The sequence below is a fragment of the Aythya ferina genome (assembly GCF_964211825.1).
Source record: "Aythya ferina genome assembly, chromosome: 1".
NCBI lineage: Eukaryota > Metazoa > Chordata > Aves > Anseriformes > Anatidae > Aythya > Aythya ferina.
The window spans coordinates 33,050,451-33,075,264 of NC_140296.1; the positions used below are offsets into that span (position 1 = coordinate 33,050,451).

The 24,814-nt window shown below is 37.4% G+C and overlaps 1 protein-coding gene across 1 annotated transcript in view; it reads left to right on the forward strand.

Annotated features, from left to right (window-relative positions):
• Positions 1 to 24,814, forward strand: part of LOC311445746 (uncharacterized protein) — a 72,036-nt gene that overhangs the window by 13,071 nt on the left and 34,151 nt on the right. Inside the window, exons 3-5 of the mRNA XM_084538146.1 lie at positions 9,967 to 10,066; positions 12,484 to 12,534; positions 18,361 to 18,390. Of these exons, the coding sequence (XP_084394272.1) occupies positions 10,055 to 10,066; positions 12,484 to 12,534; positions 18,361 to 18,390 (93 nt within the window). The 5' untranslated portion in view covers positions 9,967 to 10,054. The remainder of the gene's footprint in view (positions 1 to 9,966; positions 10,067 to 12,483; positions 12,535 to 18,360; positions 18,391 to 24,814) is intronic.

The following is a 24,814-nucleotide window of genomic DNA, read 5'->3' on the forward strand; positions in this document are numbered from 1 at the left end:
AAGTCACAGGAACTGTGAGACCCAGCACAGTTTTCATATAAATTTAGCAATTAATTCAATTTAGAACAATGACAAAATAATTTGGAAATGTCTGAAATAGTATAATGCAGAAATAGCTTATTTGAGATATTATCATAGTTTAGAAGTCTCTCTGCTCCACTGTGTAACTGGTTTGCTCTGTTAATTTCTCAGAAACAAAACTCTTGAATATTATTCAGTTGGTCTAGACCTTGACTGTAGTTAGCCAGATTAAGCAGTATGATTCCATGGAGATAGTTTTTTTTTCCCACTACTGAAGTATTTGTGAGTTCAAAACCAACAAAAAGCAAAGCAAAGCAACACAAGGGGGTGGTGGAGGTGGGGGATTACTCGTCACGGAACACATTATAGTGTTACATAAATTATGATTTGGTGTTACGCTGAGCCTACTTCTATGACCAAGGACAATTTGATTGGCTCACTTAGCTACACTAAACATTAGGAAATATCTTCGTGTTAGAAGGAAATAAAGACCAATCTAAATCAGTGTTTTTGCAGTTCTTTGGTACTTTCTCTTAGTTTACCCATGCCTATCTGTCCCTCTTGTCTGGCTCCACAGTGTTGATCTTGAGGAAGAAAATGTGAAAAGATGAGTGAAAGATGATTGTGTTTGCATGTTCCATAGAAATTTCAACTAGTTTTCATCCTGCTGTCCTAGATAAACTGGACTATATTATTTTGAATACTTGTTAGATAATTTTAACCCTTTTGCAACCCCCAAGAGGCTGCAATTCATATACTAAAACCCCAATAACTTAGTAAATCCACTTGCCTTATGTAGTCAATGGAACTACCTTTAAGAGTTTGCAAAGAGTGATGTAGTTCACTGGGATTGGGTTGCTGGAAACTCATTTTACCTGGTTTTGAACAAATTGTACAGGATACTGTCATCACCAGTAGACAGAAGTGGACATTTCCATTAGGTGTTTCTGCATAATTTGTGTTTCTAAACTGGAACGTAATTACACTTGTAAGGATACATTTCTCCTAATAGCTATAGAGGGAATCTGGACAGCTAGCTCAACAGTCATTTTTTTGTAAGCACTTGAAGTTAAACTAGAGACCACCAACATGTAATAGGTTTTCCTGCAAATCATGAACAATAGGTCTTCCTTAAACTCCTTAAATACTGTGATCACTAAATGAAAATGTGGGCCTCCTGAAGCAAATTCATTTGATGAACTGCTTAGCTAACTTAAGCCTTTGTTAAGACTGATTTAACCTTTCACAGCTCTGTGCTTAAAATGTTGATATATTTTCACCCTGAATTAGACATCTAGATTAATCACTTTGTTTGCATATTGCAGAAAGACTAAATAAACTTTAAGGAGAATGTCACAAAAAATAATGGGCAGCATTTTGAATCTTATTTGTCAAAGTTACACTAAGATGCCAATTGGGGTTTTCAAATGCAGCAAATCATTTTGCAAAATCAGATGACTAATTTTAATCGATTTAGTGGGAATTATATATTAAGGGGCTATGGAGAAATTTAACTTGATGTATTGTAATAAGAAATGCATAATTGCAAACCTTGGAAAACCCATAAGAGTTATATATACTATATATATACAATAGTCTAAAAAATAAGCAAAATAAATTATTAAAACCAAAATATAGCATACTTTGCTTCAGACCAACAGATCTTGTTCATTCATTATCTTGTCTCCTGTGTAGCAACAGCAGAGGTAAGCTTCTTATTCTTCTAGCTCCTATCAATTACTACTGGAAGATTTTTATTTTATTTTTATTTTTTAAGCAAGAGAAGTTATCTTAATATTTTATAGTTCTTGATGTTATTTCCCACTCAATCATGGATTTGTCTGTTCTCTATTGAACTCTTGAGAATGTTTAGAATACACAATATCTAGTGGAATACAGTTCCATAGCTTAATTAGCTATATTACAAAATAACTCCTTTGCTTAGCCTCCTGTGCTAGTGTCATTTCAGATTTTTCAGGCCTTCTACTGGAATAGAGAGTGCAAAATAATTCTGAGTTTATCTTTTTCATTCTGTGTATGATTTTGTAGACCTTTGTTGTACTCTCATTCAGTTGTTTATTTCCAGTCTGAGGAATCCCATGTCTTGATCATCCTTGTTCCTTTTCTCCATGTTCTTGTTCTGCTATATCCTTTTTAAGATGGGGAACTCACATAGTACTCAAGATAAAAGCAGACAATGAATTTATACAGTCACATATCAATGCTGCTTTTTTTTTTTTTTTTTTTTTTTTTTTTTTAAACTGTTACTTAGCATTAATTTGATGTTTTCATAGATCCATCTATAATAACTCAAGATGTATTCCTGAGTAGTAACATCTATCTCAGAGACCGTCATTCCACATGTAAGGTTAGGATTGTTTTCTCCCATGTGTATCACTTTACATTTATCTACACTGATTACACTGATTAGAAATGTGAAGAGAATGTTCAATGACAGATGAAAAGAAAAAAAAGATTAAAATATATCTTATTCAAACGATAGTGGGTTATATGAATATTGAAAACTGCAAGAGCCAGATGAGGACTTAGGCATGACATGTGGTTTACATGAGATTCTTACTATGCTTTAAAATATGTGCATGAAACTATTTACTGGAATAGTCCATAATTAGCAGTAATTACAGATTAAGACAGAAAAATACCCTACATATTACTGCAGGGAAGTGTGTCTTCAGAGATGTTAGTGTATGTAAAATTCCAATAAGTTTTGGAGAATAAAGCTATTGATTAACTTGTAAGTTAACGCTGCCTCCAGTTAAACTTGATCAAAAGTGATTTTGATTAATTTACTTGGTATGAAATGCACAAGCTGATATGAGTGAGGAAAGAATACCTGAGCCAAATTGACGTTTCAGATTCAGCACACCTTTGCCCGTTGCAAACTAGACTAGAAATTAGAAGACGATGCAAATGGACTATAATATTTTTTACTGGCTCTAGGACAAAATGGGTGACCTAATTGATAGTTTATATGTCTAATTTATGTCTATGATTCATCAGACATGTTTTTCCAAGATGTCAGATCCTTCCAGTATCTCTGAGTCAAGTTTCATTTATTAAGATTCGATACAAAGTCTGGCAGAAAAACTGTCATTACAGGACCAGATAAAGCAAAATCTGCATTTTGGCTTTAGAATAAATTAAGTTCACCTTACAGTACAGCTATAAATTAAATTTATATAATGCTGCCCATACAAAATATTTCAAAGCACTTTATATTAAAAATACCTTAAACAAAAACTTAGAACTGTATTGAACTTGAAATTGAGAAGTGAGTCTTAAAATTAAATGGAAAAGTTCTTTTTTATTATTTTATTTTATTTTATTTTATTTTATTTTATTTTATTTTATTTTATTTTATTTTATTTTATTTTATTTTATTCCCCCAAAGAACTTTGTTGATTTGACAATTCTGATGTCTGATGGAAGTGAATCCTACAATCAAGTAGTATAAAAGCCAAAGACAAAACCAACATTGAAAGGATTTAGGGTAAAAACTAAGGACCAGTTGGCAAACTCAGAGCGGAAGACCTCAGTCAGTACAAAGCAGAGGAGAATACTAATACCTATAATTGAAAATGGATGAAAAACCAAGGCTGTGAATTGCTTTTAAAAAGTAGTAGGGTAGCTGATGGAGAGGGCAAAAAGCAGATGAGAAGGCATCAAGGAAACAGTTATCTAGAATGAAGTCCTACCAGCATAAGTCAGCAGCTCACTTAAGGAGTTTTTAGATTGAATGGAGCAGAAAAATAAATAAATAAATAAATAAATAAATAAATAATATATATATACATATATATATATTTCCCCTTCCTTCTTTTTCTTCAGGGTGGGAAAGTTAAGAGTATAGGAGCTTACTTGTAACTTCTTAAAACAACCTCCTACCTGGAACCATAAGCAGTCAAATGAGTTAGAGAGGTGATATCACTCCATAGACATTACCTAATAAAAAAAGGAGACTAAAAGGCAAAAATGAGAGATAGGGATGAATGAGATAAATATTGGAAAAGCGGAAATGTCTGAAGTGTTAGGGAAAGCTGTCATTTGGTCTGGTAAAATATTTTGGCTTCTACAGCTATAATTGTCTTAAAATTACTAGTGTTCCTTTTCAGTAGTTGATACCTGCAAGGCTGAAGTGCCCATGAAAACTGGCTTATTTTGGACTATGTAGGCCACTGCAAAGACCTACTAAGAAAGCAGTGCAGAGAAGGGCAGACGTGTTCTTCATCCGTTGTGTGTTTTCATGTCCCTTGCTTGTGAGCAAACTGATGTGATAGTGAGTATAGAAAAAAATGTGTTATTTTTCATAACTTAGCTTGAACCAGGCAGTTTATTTTTAAGGCAAGAATTGACTTTGTGTCAACACACATCTAGATTTATGTCCTGAATCTAACTTTTCTAGGATGTGGCTTTCCACCACACTCTGTATGTGCAGTTTACTGTGGACCTGAAAGAAACTTGTCAGTGTGCTTCTGAATGAAGCTTGATGAACACACACTAGGGGCAATAATTTGGGCACCTCCACATATGGACAGTGTTTGAAGTTAAGGAAATCAGAGAGATGTAGGTAATTTTAAAAGGTCAGGTTAAAAGCAACAGGTAATTTTAAAGCCAAATATTTCCAAAGTTGTGAAGGTATCTGTAAAATCCTCTATCTTGTAGAGTTGTTGATGCTTTATGTCACTGAAAATCAGATTACTTTTTAAGTAATTGTCTAAATATGGATTTAATTAATGATTTTGGTTATTTTTTCACATTACAGGTATAGAGTATAATTAAGCAACTGAAGAGAGGAAACATAAGTATGCATGCATAAATAGTTTTAGAGAAATAGAGAAATCCATCTGGAGGACAGTATATGCCTAACATAAAGGACAGAATGGGTAGGAGGTGTTCACTTTAGCCCACGTCTACAAACTGTAATGAAATGAGCATGCTAATTATCAGCCTGATTCCCTACACTGTCATGAAAGCATTCTGAAGGCAGATGTACTTTAGTGAAAGGTCAGTCTTTAATTTCATTATTTATATATGACTTCCTTGATTTTTTACTTTTGCACCTTTCAAAATGGGAGTTCACATTTCTATTTCTTTTATAAATTTCCTCTGTAGGGAAAGCAAGGAGTAGCATTTTGTCAGGTAAAAGAAATATTAATCCAGTAAAAAAGGAAATGAGGATTTGAGTCTTTCTTGTCTTGAACTCTCAGATTCCTCTAAAATGATATCCAAATATCCAGCTGGTTAATGAATAAGACATAAAGCTAGATGCTTGCCTCACTTCTAGACATACATGATAGAAAAATTGTAGAAAACAGTTTGTACATTTTAGGAAAAAAACAACACACATAAAAACAAAACCATTTCATATTTGTGATCTCTCTAAAAAGCAGTGTGGATCTGAGTCATCTCTGGAAGTGGAAGCAAACCATCTTCACCAAACCATTAGCTTCACCAATAGCTTTGTGCACTTCTGAACTGCACTGTGGGCTCACCCTCATTCTTGTAAGACTAGTTTGGGTGTCTAACACAGTTCTGAGGTCAAATTGCATAAGATTTTTTTTTTTTTCCCTTTGAATAGGGTGGCCTCATCTGCTTTATATATTGGGGATTCTGATTCTATTATGCTATACTTTAAAATGTGCCCAGAAGTTTTTTTAGAAAGATCTTACCTGGCATGTGCCAAGACCTTGCCAGGAAGACAGATTACAATGAAACAGTGTGGTTTATCATATCCCATGTTCAGCCTTGAACTCATGAACTGCCCAAGCTATACCTAATGCAATAGACACCATAACACTATGCACAAGGCTGAAGGGCACAGAAGTAGTTTTAATGTTCTCTGACTTAGCTGCTTATATGCCATCTGTATACCACTGTAAGTGCCCACAGGAATTTTCAAATTATGAACCTAACCTTCATAACACTTCTACACTTCTACCTTACAGCTAAACACTTCTACCTTAAGCTAAACACTATCTAGAGAACTGAATATTACCATGATGTGATCTGGCTCCTTACATTATATAAGAAATAATAGATACTTTTTAGAAATCTGAGAGAAACTGGAAGAAAATTGGACATGAGTTGGGTAGGGCCTGAGGCCAAGGATAGCATAAAGATGCCTTACAAGCCAAGAACTATAATCAATTGTAGTAACCTATTTAATAATACATGTGTTCATGCTCAGCCACTACACACTTTAGAAGAGCAAATTAAATAATCTGTACTATAATGTAGCAGTGAAATGGGAGAGAGAGAATTTAGCTAGTGTTTGTAAATTTAAGTAAGATACAGTATACTGGAGCGTCACAGAATTAGGAATTACATATACTCACATGTATCACGTAGACAATACACATCCTGAGTACATATAAGTGCTTTAAGTACCAGTTATACCATCAATTTGTCAGTCAAAATCCATATCAACCCTTTTTATTGTAGTTTTCTGGATAATGTTGACATACCCTCTATATGAATGGGGCATTGCATCATAGGATCTTGCCACATTATTTGGAAAAAATACATTAAACATTCAAACTAACTAAATAGATTTCCTCAATCTATCAGTTCAGATATATTGAGCTTATCTAAGATGGCAAAAGTACAGATCAGAGAATCTAAAAATACTTTAAAGTCACATTTAGTGACACCTACTTAATTAAAAGAAAAGCAATATAAGCAATGTGCTTTAAAATGCCATAAAACAGAAGCTTTACTTCAGCTAAAGAAGGGGAAAAAAAGTGTTTTGTATTAAATAAAAGAATGCAAGCTTGCTTTTATTGAAATTTTACCCTAGCTGGTATGTAAATAAAGTATACAGTACTGATAAAGGCCACAGCCTATTGCAGTATACTCTGAAACTGGCAAAGTGTTTAATGATAAGGTCAATATGAAGGAAAGGAAGGCTGGAAAGACAAAAATGCTCCACAAAGCTGCTCCACTTTCTGTAAATAGGAAAAATAACATCAGGCTCAATGATTTACTCCATCAGAAGCAAGTCAGCCCTCTTAATTTTGTGTTTTTTAAGTCGTGAGGCATGATGGCCACCTCAGGTCTCAGTAGAGCTGTTGTCTGGCATGCCACAGGTAGATTATGACTGTATCCCCTTTGCCCCAAAATGCAACTGGCAATAGAAGTGAAGCACTTTCCCATCTCTCCACCAGAGACTGCCATCAATAAAGTTGTGATCAAGCAGGACATGGATGGGTTATTTCCTGACAATGACAGCAATGTACCTTAAAAGGATGCTGTATTTAGGGGGGAGTTTATAAAAGGAGATTATAAGAGAGTAAACTTTCTTAAGAGGAGGTTAGTAAGTTTCCATTTATTGAACTAATATTTCTCCTATTGTAAGAACTGCCCCACAGAGTTCTTGAAGAAATATCATTCTGGAAAAACAAAACAGCTCTGGAAATATGCTGCCTGGCCAGTGCACTGTTAGTGACCCACCTCCAGACTGACAGGATGCATGAATGATGATCTGAATTTCTCATGCATCGAGTAATGGAAATTTCTTTGAGAATATGACAAATATGCAATTATGGAAAAATGACGTATGCTTCAAAGAATTTGTATCATCTTCTTAAAACAAAACAAAACACACAAAGCAGAACAAAACCAACCAACCACCCCCCCAAAAACAAAACAAAACAAAACAAAACAAAACAAAACAAAACAACCCTCTCACTTCTGACTTTATATTTAAGATGAGTGCTTACTTTGGATTGCTGCCTCTCTTCCTGCATTATGGGTGCAAATAATTACCACATCCAGAAAACAGGAGAGGAGGGAGTAAGTTCTATTTTCTTCCAAGGGCGAACAAATGCAGAAGACACTGCACCGAACAAAAGTTCTGGTGAGGGGAATCATGAAGTTTTGCTGACAACATGGAGGGGGTTGAGCAGGGAGAGGACAGTCTGCTGAAAACATGAATTTGTCCAAATATGGATTTGTCCTGTGTAGTAAGAATGAGAGAAAACTGTGAAGTAATGAAGATAGACTTATGAGACTGGGACAGTGTCCAATAAAATGGCAAGTGTAGAGAAGGACGTTAAGGTGTGGAATAACAACTTCAGGAAGAAAGATTGAGTAGGCTGGGACTCTGTCATGAAAAAGATGAGTTAGGGATGCAAAAGGCATGTACTGGTAGATGTTAACTGTTCCTTTTCTCCAACACAAAAAAAAAAGAAGTCACTGAATGTGGCCATGAAAATTTAACTTTCAAACAAAACAACAATAAAAAGCAGTAATAAATAAACCCAATGAAGCAATTCTTCACTCAGTGAGGATATTGTAGATGCAAGAAATTTACCAGTGCTCAAAGGGAAACCAAAAAAGTACTTGGAAGTGTTAGTAACATTGCTTGTTACTACAAAGACAAACATAAATGGCCTAAGCCAGGAGAACATCATAAGGAAATGCAATCTATAGTCTTAGGCATGCCACTGTGATTCCCTGGAAACAAAGAAATGGACTAGACAAACCCTTGGGCTAAGCCAATTGTAACCATATATCTGAATGTCAATCAGCCTCTTCACATAATAGTATGAAAATATTCAATCACATTTTACACAAGTTATTCAATCACATTTTACACAAGTTATTTCCATGCCTTTTTTTTCCCTTCTATTCCCCCAGATTCAGAGTGGCATAACAGAACTGCAGCAAAATGGAATCAGAAACAATCTATCCATCAACCTGTGATACCCATCTTTGGCCCCTTTTCTGACCTTTTCTATTTATCCTGTCTAGGCTATTCTGGTTTCACAGTGTGGATCTTTCTCTCTCTCTCTTTTTTTATAATAATTTTTATAATAAAAAAAATATATAAAAATTTTTATAATAATCTCCTTTTCTTTTTCTTTTTCTTTTTCTTTTTCTTTTTCTTTTTCTTTTTCTTTTTCTTTTTCTTTTTCTTTTTCTTTTTCTTTTTCTTTTTCTTTTTCTTTTTCTTTTCTTTTTCTTTTTCTTTTTCTTTTTCTATTTTTATTTTTTTTCAACTCTGAAGTTTTGTATTGCTAAGAAATTCTCAGTTCTAATCTTTTCTCCTTCTTACTTTCTTTATTAATATACCTTTTCTTATGTTTCACAAATATTCTAATACTGTTCAATTTGTGTTGCTTCATCGAGGGAAACTGCTTGGGAAGCAGGTAAAAAGGATTCCACAAAACATTGCTGGAGGTATATGGTGAAAAATACTGTTAGGTCTGAATCTGGATTCAGCAATATCACACCTTATTGAGAACTTGCCCACACAGATTTTGGCTCACTCAGTCCCTATGTGCTCTGGTCACTGAAGAGAGATTCTGCATATTTTTGTATGTAAAGCAAGACTGTTTTTTTTGTTTGTTTGTTTTGGTTTTGTTTTTGAGACATGGAATCATTCTGCTCTGGCAGCCAGCCAGAAGATATATAGACTCAGTAGCCCTTTTAATGCCTTACTACTCAACTTATTACAGGGAAACTTTGTTTCATCTGTGTCTTCTATGACTCCAATTGGTTTAGAGTCAGTCAGAATTTGTTTGTATCTGACCATAAAAGATTGTAGACAGACAATTACAGCTGGAATGGCAGGCTATGAGATTGTTGTATGACCCCCAATAAACCTGCTGTCCTTAGTTTATACAGCCTATTTTGTTACATGTAAGGATTTGTACAGTTTCAAAGAATGAGGGGGATGGAGTTATGATGGAAGAAAATACTTTCCTATGTATAAACATATATATTTGGTATATTTTTAGAGATATTCTCTTCCAAATCTCTTTTTTAAAATATTGATGCAAATGTCTGTGCTTATATTTTGAAGAGAAAAAGAGCTTAGATTTAAAAGCATATCGTCTTGCATTCAGGCCAGCTAAGAATATTGGTAATTATTTTTATGCATATTCTAATTAAATATGTATGTATCACTTCAAATTCAAATAGTACTTCACAGAGATTTAAAAGCCCAGGCCTTCCCACCCCAGAGTCTACATCAGACAATATATGAAGAGCAGAGACGAAAGCATCTCTGATGCAAGATGGGGTAAGTGCTACGACAAAGATAATACGAGTCTCATTGTGTTATAAATGAAACATGGCAATGCTGATGGTTTAATTTAAGAACATGTAGGGCATGAGGGAGAAAAGCAGATAATGATTGAATGCTTAAGAGGAGGGATTTGAAAGAACGAGGGAGAGCAAGCACCATTCTGCAAAATACATATCATACTGAGGCAAGTCCTTTGAAGTTGCTCTAGTTATTAAACTGGGGCTAAGCTTGGCCTACACGGCCTAACATATAGTTGTGACACAAAGCCATGGCCCAAGGCGAGGCTCTCTGCATAAATACGTACAGCTGTAAAGGAACTCTGGCATGCATTGCATACGTCCATGCAGTCTTCTGAGAGCCTGATAGTGGAGGTTAAGTCGTGGCCAGAATGTGCATGAGGGATCAGCACTTGAGAGTGCCAGAGAGTTTCTAGAGAGATGGACATACAAAGGGGTGGACAGCAGGTGGGAGGAAGCAGGGAGCAGCACTCACTGTGCTAATTGCTATTCTTATGCTTATATTTTCTGAGTCCTACAGGCATATTTCATGAGAATGATGCCTGAAGAGGGAGGATTGTTTTTGAATGTCACTTAGACAAAGAGCAGTGATAGCTGTTCTTTTTACATACACACACAGTCCTGCTGAACATTTCTATGGGGCTGGGAGTCTTGTGCCTTATCTAAATTCCAGTTTTATTTTGGAAGTCTATTTTTTTTGTTTTGTTTGTAAAGTATCTCTCTGAGGAGACAAACGTTTTTGTTATGCCACTATCTCATAAAGGAACTGAGTAGAATTTTTTTTGGTTTCTAATCATTCCATTGTTCATATAAATGACCTTAAACTAGAGAAAACACTATAATAGCGATTGTTAACAATACTACCTTTACAAGGTATTTTAAGAAACATTCTATTTCCTATCCTTGTTTTGGGAGAGACAAAATAAACACAAAATGTTCTGTCAATTATTTCAGAAAAAAATAATTTTCTTTGAGAAAAGTAAACTTTTTCCCCCTTTTGTTGATAGAATATGCTGATACATAATTCTGTTTCTTTGAAGTGTGTAGCCAGTATCATAATTCTAATAAAATGTTTTCTTTAATATTCCATTGCTTTGTATTTATTAACCTGATATAATGTAAAACATTATTTATTGTGCTGTGTTTTGTTTTGACATACTGCTTGAACAGTTTCACAATTCAGTTATATGAGTTGGTGATTTCTTAGAAATGGTTGATATGTTTGTCAGGTGTTTATGACCCAGGATTTTTTTATTTGTAACAGTCATATAACAGTGCTTGCAGACAGTGCACATGCATGCGCATACACACAAATATAGAAAATGTTTCAAATATGCATTTCCCTCTCTCCTTCTGCCTACGTTCTTCTCTAGCCTGAAGGCACTTGGAAGGAGATATCACTAGGGCTAACAAAAAGTGTTCAACCCTGCTGAAAGTACTCAAATTCCTACTCAGTTGAAGTTCAGCTCAATTTCATGAACTATTAGTCATGCATGAACCAGATCCACATAAGTATTTGGGCTTCCGAAACCAGGGAAATGCCTAATTCCCCATGATTCAAGTAAAAGCTGTACCTAAAGCACAACCTAGGAAAAATTTAAGCATCTATGTTCAAGAAAATCTGTCAAAACTATACAGTTCCTGAAACAACAAAACAGCCACACAACAGTAATTCTGTTGCACGTGCTTGGTAATAACACAGCCTTTAGTGAGCAGACAGCCTGGTCATCCAGGTGCTTCTGTAAGTGTTTTAAGACTCATTGTCACAACACCTGTAGCTTCCAGTGATTACTAACTTGAGAGTCCTTGAATCCTAACAGCCAACATACTGAATGCTGGGACGCCAGCAGAGCATGCCAAATTGCAGGGAAATGGCACACCCTGCCTGGGCGTAAAAGCTCTCTTAAAGTGGTATGTAGGCACCTCAGTGAAGCTGAGTTGTAATAACACATCGTGTTATTAGATGCTGACATCTTGTATAGTGGCTTACTAGTGAGAGCACTCAGTGAAGAAAAGGGAATCCTAAAATTTAGCCTAAACCCTCATCTTAAGGAGAACTAAAACTTCCAAAACTTTAAAATTGCTTGTTTTAGCACAGTTTCTGTCACAAAGCTGTGGATTGTTGATGAATGGATATCCCACCTGTGGAAACTCAGACTTTGAGAAAGCAGAATTTCTGACTCAAAGGAGAATAAGTATGACAGATCCTTTCTCCGTTCTTACTGTTCACCTACATGCTTAGAAGGTGCCAAGCAAAAGAAAAGTGGCTTGATTTTTGCTAACAGAATAGCATATGTATTGTACATGAGACAAATACTGAATTTTAACCTTTCCATTAAAAGTAAAATATTCATCTCAGTGAATAACTTCAGTTTTGCATCCCATCTTTCATAGGTACACAGAGTCAACACCTTGCAGACAATGCTGAAAAGACAGACAAGAAAGGTAGATATTTCTTTATACTTATTAAATTCTTGGAGTACTACAGAATTATGTGACTTTCAAATCAAGGGTATTTTTATACATCCAGCTATCTACCCATCTACTCAGTATAAATTCAGACTGCAGCAATGCAGCAGTGAAGGTTCACTTTTTTTTTTTTTTTTTTTTTTTCTGAAAACACAGGATATATTTACTTATGTTCACCAGTTATGGAGGTATAGGAAGTTCAGATTCTCAGCTTGGCATTTAGACTATTTCTATTGTTAGGGCCCAAAAAAGACGATTAGAGTGGTAGAGTGGTGGAATTGTCTTGGGCTATAATGACTTCACTGACTTTTCAAAACTGTGGATTGACTGTGAGGTTTGAGGTCTTGGAACCATCTTTCTCTTGCCTACTTCTTATTGTTCTAGAGAAAGCATTGAGTTTCAGGATATCAAATGTTTCATGCTATAACAGAGGGAAGGAGCTATTGTGTGTATTGCTGTTAAAGATTCATATCCAGTTCATACAAAAAACATGTACTTTTCATTACTAAATCTCAGCTTTGTATATGTGTCTAATACAAGCAAGAGATTAGAGAACAACCCAAATTCTATACTGATCTATGTTCACAGTGTTTGGGCTTAATTTTGACTGAAAGTGCATAGTTTGCCTTGCTAAGCTTAAGTTTATACATTTCAATAAAGATGCACCAGGGAAAAATAGAGGAGGGAAGGGAAGGGAAGGGAAGGGAAGGGAAGGGAAGGGAAGGGAAGGGAAGGGAAGGGAAGGGAAGGGAAGGGAAGGGAAGGGAAGGGAAGGGAAGGGAAGGGAAGGGAAGGGAAGGGAAGGGAAGGGAAGGGAAGGGAAGGGAAAACAGAGGACTGGATCTCTGGATTAGTGAATAGAATAACATACAATTTAATTTACATGCAAGTCTTAATAACTCCATTTCTCCACAGAAGAAAAGACTGTCACAACATCTTTAAGGCATTACTAACAATCTAAGACTTTAACACACACACGTGCAAAAATTTAAACATCCAGACACTAAAATGTTTTTATAAAATAATTCTAGTTATGAAATCTATATGAAAATTGTAGACAGTCAGGGGAAATCATTTGGGATACCTAGGGGTGTAGGAAAAAAATGGTTAAGAACTCCATCTTAACTGCTGATTTAAGATTTGATAGAAAAAATATATATGTTCTGGTATGCATTATTTTCTCCTGGAACCAACTTATTAACTTCATGTCAACTTCTAAATTAATTAAATACAAATACTAGTATGGCTGAGAGTTTTAACTGATGATGGAAATTGTGCATTGGAAAGTATTGCATTCTTGACCTGCAGTAAGAGCTCAAGAAAGATGTAATACCCAGTGGGGAAACTGAGGCAAAGACTTGCACCTCTTTCCTCTCTTGTATCTTACACTAAGAACATCACATGCTCTACTTAGGTGCTCTATTGCACTTAACCCATAGTCTAGTAATGCCTTCACTTTGCTATTCTTCATACCTGCCTACATAAAGCAAGCACAGAAATACTTATTCAACCAATAATTTCAAAAAAAAAAAAAAAAAAAAAAGGAGTAAAAGAGCAGCTTTTGAACAAATAGAACATTTAAATTGAAAATAATCTATTCATTTTTATTCAGAAGTCAGTAATGTCTAGGAGGTGTTTTGATATTTTAATAATGAACATTATTAAAACACCTGTATATATAGATAAACAAACTGTGAAAGTACTTAAGAAAACTGAACAATTAGGTAACCCAATGGCTGATGAAGATCATTATAGATAAGTAGAAAGTATTGTGCATTAGAATGAGTAATACAAGCTACTTCTACACATTGATGGATGTGTAATTAGCTGCAGACTTTTACAGAACAGACCTGAGTGTCACTGGAGCAGTGAAAATGAAAACCTTCACTCAGTGCTCTATAACCACAAGAGATACCTCAAAGACGTATGATTGTTTGAAGAGTCAGATACAGAATAGAACAATACTGATGACACATATTTCAGAAATTCAGTATTCATTGCTACAGTGTTCATTTTGATGTGAAAAGATACAGCAGAAGAGAAACAGTCCAAAGAAGGGAAATGAGAATCCTTACAGATTTAGAAAACTTCTACTGAAAGAGAGATCAAAAAGATTAAGTCAATTTAGTTTATAGAAGAGATAAATAAAAGATGGCAGGCTAGAGTTATATTTAACAATAGTATAGTCAATGACATCCCATTTGGTCATCTGGTTCTTTCCCTTTCACATAAATACATAATTTTAGAACAAATAAATACCTAATAAAATTAACTGGAATAATTTTGCTGCATTTTTTGGAAATTTTCCTACTGTGTGCTATACTATTTATTACATATTTTTCTCTTAGGTTTCTATATTTTTCCTGACAGGCTGTCAATGTGTCCTGGTTTCAGCTAGGACAGAGTTAATTTCCTCCTAGTAGCTGGTAGGGTGCTATGTTTTGGATTAGGATGAGAAGAGTGCTGATAACATGCTGATGTTTTAATTGTTGCAGAGCAGTGCTTACACCAAGCCAAGGGCTTTTCAGCTTCTCACTCTGTCCTGTCAGTGGGCAAGCTAGGGGTGCAGCAGGAGCTGGGAGGGGGCAGACCCAGGACAGGTGACCCAAACTAGCCAAAGGGGTATTCCATACCATCTGATGTCATGCTAAACAATATGTAGGGGTGGCTAGCTGGGGTGGGGGGGGCCAGCTGCTCAGGGATAGGCTGAGCATCGGTCAGAGGGTGGTGAGCAATTGCATTGTGCATCACTTTTTTTGTACATATTTATTATTATTATTATTATTATTATTATTATTATTATTATTATTTTATGTCCTAATAAACTGTCTCTATCTCAACCCACAGGCTTCATTTTCCTGATTCTCTTCCCCCATCCCAGAGGGGGAGGGAGAGAGTGAGCGAACAGCCACGTGGTACTTAGCTGCCGGCCAGGTTAAACCACAACACAATGATTTAAGTAAAAATCTACTTTTTATTTTTTATGACCAATAAGCTTCAGCAGTGAAAGATTAAATATTGCATTTTTTAAATTACAAAATATTCCAAGTTTTATTTGAGAAGAAAAAAAGAAGTTAATGTCATCTTAATTCTAAATAGGTGAAGCAATGGTGAACAAAACTGCAAAGCAAACACGAAATTTAATAATGGCCCTCCGACAGCTTGTTGTCAGGTTGTTAGGAATTCATTAAACAATGGTTGAGCAGAACAGACAATTAAATTATTCTTGTATGAAGTATCTATCCATATTATGAATATTGCATACAACAGTACACATTTCTGAACAGAAGTAGTCAACAAATTTCATTTCAGAGAATCAGCAAGAGGCTTGATTTCAGCCTCCAGATATACCCTTCTTTGTTTCTCAGACAAAATAATAATAACAACAATAATTGGGATGCTGATGTATATAAACAGACTTAATACACAAAATCTTAAGAACATCATGTAACCTTGTTGTGGTTTAACCCTGGCAGACAGCTCAGCATCACACAGCTGCTTGCTCACTCTCCCCAGGTGGGATGGAGGAGAAAAAGGTAAAAATGTGAGAACTCATGGGTTGAGACAAAGGCAGTTTACTAGGTAAAGCAAAAGCTACTTGTGCTAGCAAAGCAAAACAAGGAATCCATTTCTTGCTTCCCACCAGAAGGCAGGTGTTCAGCCACTTCCAGAAAAGCGGGGCTTGTCACGGGTAACGGTTTCTTGGGAAGGTAAATAACATTACCCTTCTTTACCCCAGATTTTATCACTGAGCATGATGCCATATGGTATGGAATGTCCCTTTAGTCAGTCTGAGTCACCTGTCCTGGCTGTGTCCCCTCCCAGCTCCTGGTGCACCCCCAGCCTCCTCGCTGACAGGACAGCACAGGAAGCAGAAAAGTCCTTGACTCTGTGTAAGCACCGCTCTGCAACAACTAAAAACATTGGTGTGTTATTATCACTCTTTTTGTCAAAAATATAAAACAGCCTCTAAGAAGAAAATTAACTCTCTCTCAGCCAAAACCATTACAAACCTTTTGATAACTTCAGACAGAAGCTTATGACAGTAACCTGACAGATATTTCAGATATACATTTTCTGCACACTTAATGTAAAAGCACAAGAGGGACTGATAAAATGTTCATGGCAGCATGAAAAAAAGTCAATGAGATTAGAAATCAGACAAAACAAAGACAAATACAACTAGAATTTACAGTGCTGTATATCATGATGTAGAATGAACACCAAACGGTGTGAGAAATTTATCTCATACTAGCATTCAGTCTGTCATATAAAACCTGACTTATGACTGATGAGTACTAATTGAAACAGAATCTGAGAAATGAAATTTCTCTTTTACTGGACACCTGAGCAAATAGATCAGTTATTTATAAGGAACCAAAAATTTACAAAAAATTGCTGATAAATATTAGGCAGCATGCCTAAAACATGTTTTCAGAGAATTTCAGGTTCATTTAAGATGAGAAACTGTAATACAAAAGGCATTTAATTCAGTGTTTTCATCAGTTGGTGATGCAAATATTCTAGTCATTAGAGTAATGATCAATAGCTAACATCAAGATGCCAAAAGTAGTATAAAGTAATAAAGTAATATATTCAAAACAGCTTTGAGATAATATGATCTTAAATCAATGTTTTCAGAGGGAAAACTATGTGCAAAGTACAAATTTGTCTATTGTGCAGATTTGTATCTATTATGTCCAGATACAGAGAATTAAGGAACACAGGGACCAGACTATAGTCCAACCTCTGAAGTCTGGCTTTTCAGGTTATAATTCAAAACATAAATGGCTTGACCATCTGGCAAACTTGATAGGATATTATACGTAAAAATGCATAGGATATTATATGTAAAAATGCGTATGTAAAAAATATGTAAAAAGCCTCTTCAAAGGTTACAGTTTGGATTCAGCCTATGGGATTTAGTAGTCCATGCCATCAGCTTGGTTTTACATGAGGCAAGATAAATAATCAGGGCGGTGACTGAAGAACCACAGTGACATTTGCTACTGCCCTGGTGAACACTTTAAGAACTGCCTTGGCAGCTTTCCTTGATGTCTCCTTCTGTTCCTTTGTCGCTCTTCTACAGTCTTCATTACTGCAAGCACTCTGGATATTCAGCTGTCTGTAGCCACAGCAAGAGGTCTTAGTATGGTCTCCCAAGCAGCCCCTGTGGCACGACAGTCTTGCTGAAATGCTGAGGAGTGACAGATTGGCAACTTCTAATATAGATGCTGAGATCCTGACCAGGTCTAAAACTTGAAGGCTCAGTAAATCTAAAATTCATTTAGACTGTCTCTTGTTTCAGTGTGGATAGCATTCTTTTCCCTAGCCTTGAAAAATATAATATTGCCCCACTTATATTCATTTATAATAATAATTTTCCCCAATTTTTCTTGGTTATGCCATAACTGATGCATGCCTTTGTTGCTTCTTCCTTGCTCTTCTAAGTTAAAATACTTTGCACCCACCACCACACCACCCCCATCCTCATTATATAATTTTTTTTTTTTTGCATTTCTTCACTGTGTGTATTGCCTCTTATTCAATATCATGCATTAAAACTTGTTCCATCTATTGACTCATTCTGCCTACCTCTGTTATTTTGTTAATACATTTTCAAAAAAAAAGCACCTTTGAACATGCCTTCAGAATACATATATATGTCAGAGCATGGCTAAAAGTGTACCAGCAATATCAGAGAGCCTTTCAGCTTTTCTATGCTGTGTATTTAAAAAATAAATAAATAAATAAATTCAACTGTTATAAAAGGTTTTAATCTGGGCTGTTTGTTTTCTGCAGGATGATGATGTGCTTGTTCTGCTGATTGAGGTAAGCTGGAATAAGCTACAGAAATATATGTGCCAGCTGGGCAAATTTTGCCTGTACTTGGTGATACATTCTGCACACTGTTAAAGAAAAAAAATCATCTGTGCTCATTGAGCTAGAATGCAATGAGTAGATGCAAGCTGAGTTGATGTTTTTTGACTTGGTTCAAGCAATGAAGAAATTCTTATCACTGTGGCTGAAGTAAAGGAAATAAGGTATGCCTTGTGCTCTCATGTTGTCACCTTTCAGAGTGGCAGAGAAGAATGGAAGGTCTGTTCAGACATGGATTTGCTGTGGGTTGGGGAGGGCAATATGGTGAGAAAACATATTTAGCCTGTGAATTCATACTACTTGGCATGAAGTTTATACTCACCTACTCCTTTAGACAGTTGTCATCATGTATCCTACCCCTCTGGTTGGACTTAGAGGAAACTTTCATTCTTTTCAGTTATAGCATCTGGTCTTAAATCTTCGTTTATGGATTCTTTGTTTATCTATCAAGATCAGGAGAGGGAGAAAAATGAGAGTGAAACCCCTTCTTAAGGACAATGAGTCAGGAGGCAAGGTACACAACTTATTCTTGACAGAAGTCAAAGGAAGAAATAGCTAAAATCTTACAGTTGTTGAACAAAGAAGTGGCCTTCACAACCAGCCCATGCACTCAGTTTGGACTCCTGTCATGGATTTTCACCAGAGGTCAAGGCAGTCTGGATAGCTAAGAAAACTAGTCTTTCCATTATAGGAAAATATAAAAGTAATCATTAGATCTGCCAGCACTTCTAAAAGTGCTGGAGCATATGTCTTGGAAGTACCTTGGGGGGAAAAAATAAAACAAATAATAAAAAAATAAATAAAAAACAAGGCTTTTGACACATGATTTTCTCAAAAACAATTTAGAGAGAGAAGCTCATTACTGAGGAGAAGGAAAACAAAACAAAACAAATAAAACAAAGCAAAAACCACCTGTAGAGCAATAAGACAGTAAAAGTAGTTCCAATACAATATTTGTAGATATAGAAGAAGTACAACAGAGATGGACTGCAGAGGATGAGAAGGCTTACACACTCTCTTTAAATAGCCTCTCTCATTGCCATTGTCTGAGACAAAGTACTGGACTCAATGTATTATTGGTGTGATCCAATAGAAAAATTCCAGCATTTTTAAGATACATCTATCTTCTATCCAGAGAAGGACAAAAAGAAAATTAAGCCTTCCTCCCACTTCTCTGCAAACATAATGTTTTCACGATGACAGGATACCTCTGAAAAATTGGGACTATGGGCTGTTCAGATACTCCTTCTGGATACATAAGCAGAGACAATTGGATTAATATTTCAAGTTTAATTCATTCGGACAGTTATTTTTTTGAGGGGTTTTAATTTTGTGGGCTAGGGCAAATCAGACTGGGGAACTTGCTATTCTTATTCTTTCAATGTTATTTAAGGCTATTCAAGCCTTGGAGGGCATTAATCTTCTGCAAGTCCCAGAGGGAAGAGAGCACATTTTCCAGGCTGCTGGTGGAATCCATCTATCTCTGCAGAGGAGATTTTTCATTGCCTACTCACTGAACAGCCTAACAAGGAATGGAGTGGGCTGCAAAGCTATCAATGGATTCTGGAAGTGTGCCTTGCCCAGAAATCATATTTGAGCACCTTATAATCCTTCTGCACAAAGAATTAGAAAATCCAACACTGGAGGTTTTGATTAAAAGTAAAGTGGTTTTAGACAAAGATATATAGGTCTGCAAAATTATCTTTCTTTCCTTTTTGGTGTCCATGCTGGACTACCTGCCATAAATGACATATGTGAGAAACTTTTCCAACTACTGCAGCCATTGTGACAAAGTCTACAGTGATTTGTCCAACATTTTAATGTTAATAAGAATGCAATATATTCAACTAATGTAACAGAACTGTGAAAGAAAAGGCATGCGCTTATGTTGCTCACGAATAAGAATGTTGGCTTCCTGCTTGAACACATAGACAGCATTTATTTAATCTCTTTCTGGCTGCAGTTTCTGGAATCACTTTTGCCATTCCTAATTTTATAGTATGCTGTCTTCTGCTGTGCCTCTGCTCAGATTCAGGCTGAAATGGATAGTGCCAAGAAACTTTAACTAGTGCCCATACTTATTGGAGGAGGCAAAATGAGCAAATGTCTACCTTGTGCTAAGGTTCTGACTTCTTAGAAACTCGTTTGGCGTATTCCAGATTGGAACTGGACTGTGAGCAAATATATGTAGCATGCATGCTCCCAAAATTTAGTGAATGACAAACCAAAGCTTGAACTGATTCTGAGAACAGCATTGTCCATCACTGCCTGCATTATATGGCAGTTTAATTAAAGTCCTTTCTGCTCTTCAAATTGTCCTCATATAAATGCAGATATTGGGTATTTCAATAAAAAAGTCATTCCTCTGGCAGAAATCTTGAGTGTTCCCTCCAGCTACCTAATAATAGCTGAGCATTAGCTGTCTTTCAGTGCTGTTTGGCACTCTAGGGCTAGTGCTGCAGAAACTGGAATAGACCCCATGGTAAGCAATGGTACAAACACCAGACAGGTGTTAGCAGCCTGCCAGAGAACTTCTGCTAAAGGCAAGGTAATACAGGAAAGGAGATCGAAAGAAATAGGTTCCAAAAATTGTAGAATGATGATAAGAGATTATCTGAACATGAGCATGGATACATACTAACATATGTTAAACTAACTAACTTTTATAAACTAACTCTTTACTCCATACACAAACATCAATTAGATTCAACATGAACATATGCAGTGTTTGCATATTAGGGTATTATTTGTGTTTTGTGAATTTGAGATGGTGTAAACATTTCAAAAAATCCAGGGAAGACATCGGGTTCTACACCAATAGGGTGGATGGGCACTGAAACAGGCTCCCCAGGACAGTGGTCATAGCACTGAGCCTGCTGGAGTTCAAGAGGTGCTTGGACAACGCTCTCAGACACATAGTCTGATTTTGGGGTGGTTCTGTGTGGAGCCAGGAGCTGTACTCAGTGATCCTTCTGGGTTCCTTTTCTTTCTGGATATTCTATGATTTACAAAACAAAGTGAAGAATTAAAAGTTTGAAGTGTTTAATACAAGTAGAGAAAAAGTGGGAGGATTCAGTTTGAATTCACCTAATTTAGGTGCCTCTACACAGGTCTTTACATGGGAGGTAAGTTTATAAAATTTCATCACAGCCAATGGAAAAAGGTTCAGTTGCATTGTGGTATGTCTTGTTTAATCTCTAGATGCCACTCTGAAATACTGAGATCTTCTGTAGGCCCTGTGTCAAATCTGCCAGTTTTTTGCAGATGTTTTGAATGTCCTAAGGCATTTCAAATGGCATTGAGTGCCTATGTTTAGATAACTGAGTCTCACTTGGTTAGCTACTCAAAATATTCAGAGGAGCTTAGCTTTCTGCTATAAAGACTCATTTCAGTTGCCTAAACACAGGTTTCTAGTGCAATTTCAGAAGGCCCTAGAGTATCCAAGGCATCTGCACAGGCTGACGGATATGACACAGGACCTATGGGAGACTTATGACCTTCTGAAGTATCTGTTAGCAACTAGACAGGATATGACTAGTGTTTGAAATAGCATAGACATCTGTGTTTAAGCAGTAGAAACAACCCCCTAAACGTAGATGTCTTAATCTCAGATTGAATCCTACCCAAATAGCCTAGGTTAGGAATTTATTTAAGTAAACTGATTTGCAAAAGTTACTGAGAAACCAACATCTCCCATGGAAGTCAGGCGTATTTGAAAAACTAATCTGATTGGTGAATAGATGTATGCAGAAAAAGACATGATACTTATCCATCCATTTTAAATGCAGTACACATTTTGGGGGGAAATTGTAATTACAGGGGGGAGAATATTCAAATTGCATGAATATTCACATTTGTAGATGATTTTTCTTTACCCATGCTCGTTTCTCTTAACTAACTTGAATATCTTCAGGCAATCAAATTTAGCTGGCAGGGGCACACACACAAGCAAATTTCAGTCACATGTATTTTCACAAACTGATTGACACACAGGGGGATTTTTTACAGAATTGCTTCCACGCTCATCCAAACATGAACAATGATGTGCAATTTTATCTGACCTATGATAGGGAATGAATTTAAAACACTGAACACCGATACATGCAGTAAAAGTATCTATTTAAAAATAATAATCATAACAACAGAAATCAAATTCCATTTAAATATTGTCTGCTTGCTTACAGAAATCACATGCAGAAAACAGACTAAATTGATTGTATGGATTTGTTTCAGAATAGACACTAAACTGTGTTAGAGAGCTAATGATTACTATGCCATGAATGCAGTTCAAACCAGTTTTGGTGTAGTTTTTGATTCCAAAAAATACATCGATCGGTGCAGAGTAACAGTATACACTGCATGTCAGAATACAAAAGACACCTCCCCCAGATGTTTAAGCAAGAGCACAGCTGCCAGGGGCAAGAAATGGGGGTGAGATGCTCTTTGAAGGAGACAAGTTAGGAAAGATATTTGGAGACATATAGCTCCGAGGAAGGCAAAGGCTCTTGGGGGAACATGGAGAGGTACTCTAGGAGGAAACTCAAGGGGAGAGACTCTTTTGCCTTGTCTGGATACTCTTTCCTACCTGTTTTGATTTTAATGACTACTTTAAAGCCAATTGTTTTGATAGGAGTCTCAATGGCTCTTCTGCTTCTGTACACAACTTACAAATATCCTTTACTTGACAGCAGTGCTTACCATCATCTGCATAAGACTTCTTCAACAGAAAACAACACCAGGTTCTCTGGCAGGCTATTTAGATCATCTTGGATGCAATCAATCCCAGCAAACACCAGCTGCTGCACTTATGTCTATCCATCATCCCACAACTGCATCAATGTTGAAAATATTTCCTTCGGAAACACAAACTCCTTATGCCTCCTCTCTTCCAGTTAACTATTTATATACAGCAAACATGGCCTAAACTGCATTCACTGTACAGTCATCATTAGTCTGATGTTTGTTATCTATAGGCTATGACAAAGGGAAAGAAAGCTGGACAAACTCTCTGTGCAAATATATAATAAATTGCAATCCTTTTATTCTGGAGCAAAATGGCTACTTTTCCCTTCCCTTCCCTTCCCTTCCCTTCCCTTCCCTTCCCTTCCCTTCCCTTCCCTTCCCTTCCCTTCCCTTCCCTTCCCTTCCCTTCCCTTCCCTTCCCTTCCCTTCCCTTCCCTTCCCTTCCCTTCCCTTCCCTTCCCTTCCCTTCCCTTCCCTTCCCTTCCCTTCCCTTCCCTTCCCTTCCCTTCCCTTCCCTTCCCTTCCCTTCCCTTCCCTTCCCTTCCCTTCCCTTCCCTTCCCTTCCCTTCCCTTCCCTTCCCTTCCCTTCCCTTCCCTTCCCTTCCCTTCCCTTCCCTTCCCTTCCCTTCCCTTCCCTTCCCTTCCCTTCCCTTCCCTTCCCTTCCCTTCCCTTCCCTTCCCTTCCCTTCCCTTCCCTTCCCTTCCCTTCCCTTCCCTTCCCTTCCCTTCCCTTCCCTTCCCTTCCCTTCCCTTCCCTTCCCTTCCCTTCCCTTCCCTTCCCTTCCCTTCCCTTCCCTTCCCTTCCCTTCCCTTCCCTTCCCTTCCCTTCCCTTCCCTTCCCTTCCCTTCCCTTCCCTTCCCTTCCCTTCCCTTCCCTTCCCTTCCCTTCCCTTCCCTTCCCTTCCCTTCCCTTCCCTTCCCTTCCCTTCCCTTCCCTTCCCTTCCCTTCCCTTCCCTTCCCTTCCCTTCCCTTCCCTTCCCTTCCCTTCCCTTCCCTTCCCTTCCCTTCCCTTCCCTTCCCTTCCCTTCCCTTCCCTTCCCTTCCCTTCCCTTCCCTTCCCTTCCCTTCCCTTCCCTTCCCTTCCCTTCCCTTCCCTTCCCTTCCCTTCCCTTCCCTTCCCTTCCCTTCCCTTCCCTTCCCTTCCCTTCCCTTCCCTTCCCTTCCTTCCCTTCCCTTCCCTTCCCTTCCCTTCCCTTCCCTTCCCTTCCCTTCCCTTCCCTTCCCTTCCCTTCCCTTCCCTTCCCTTCCCTTCCCTTCCCTTCCCTTCCCTTCCCTTCCCTTCCCTTCCCTTCCCTTCCCTTCCCTTCCCTTCCCTTCCCTTCCCTTCCCTTCCCTTCCCTTCCCTTCCCTTCCCTTCCCTTCCCTTCCCTTCCCTTCCCTTCCCTTCCCTTCCCTTCCCTTCCCTTCCCTTCCCTTCCCTTCCCTTCCCTTCCCTTCCCTTCCCTTCCCTTCCCTTCCCTTCCCTTCCCTTCCCTTCCCTTCCCTTCCCTTCCCTTCCCTTCCCTTCCCTTCCCTTCCCTTCCCTTCCCTTCCCTTCCCTTCCCTTCCCTTCCCTTCCCTTCCCTTCCCTTCCCTTCCCTTCCCTTCCCTTCCCTTCCCTTCCCTTCCCTTCCCTTCCCTTCCCTTCCCTTC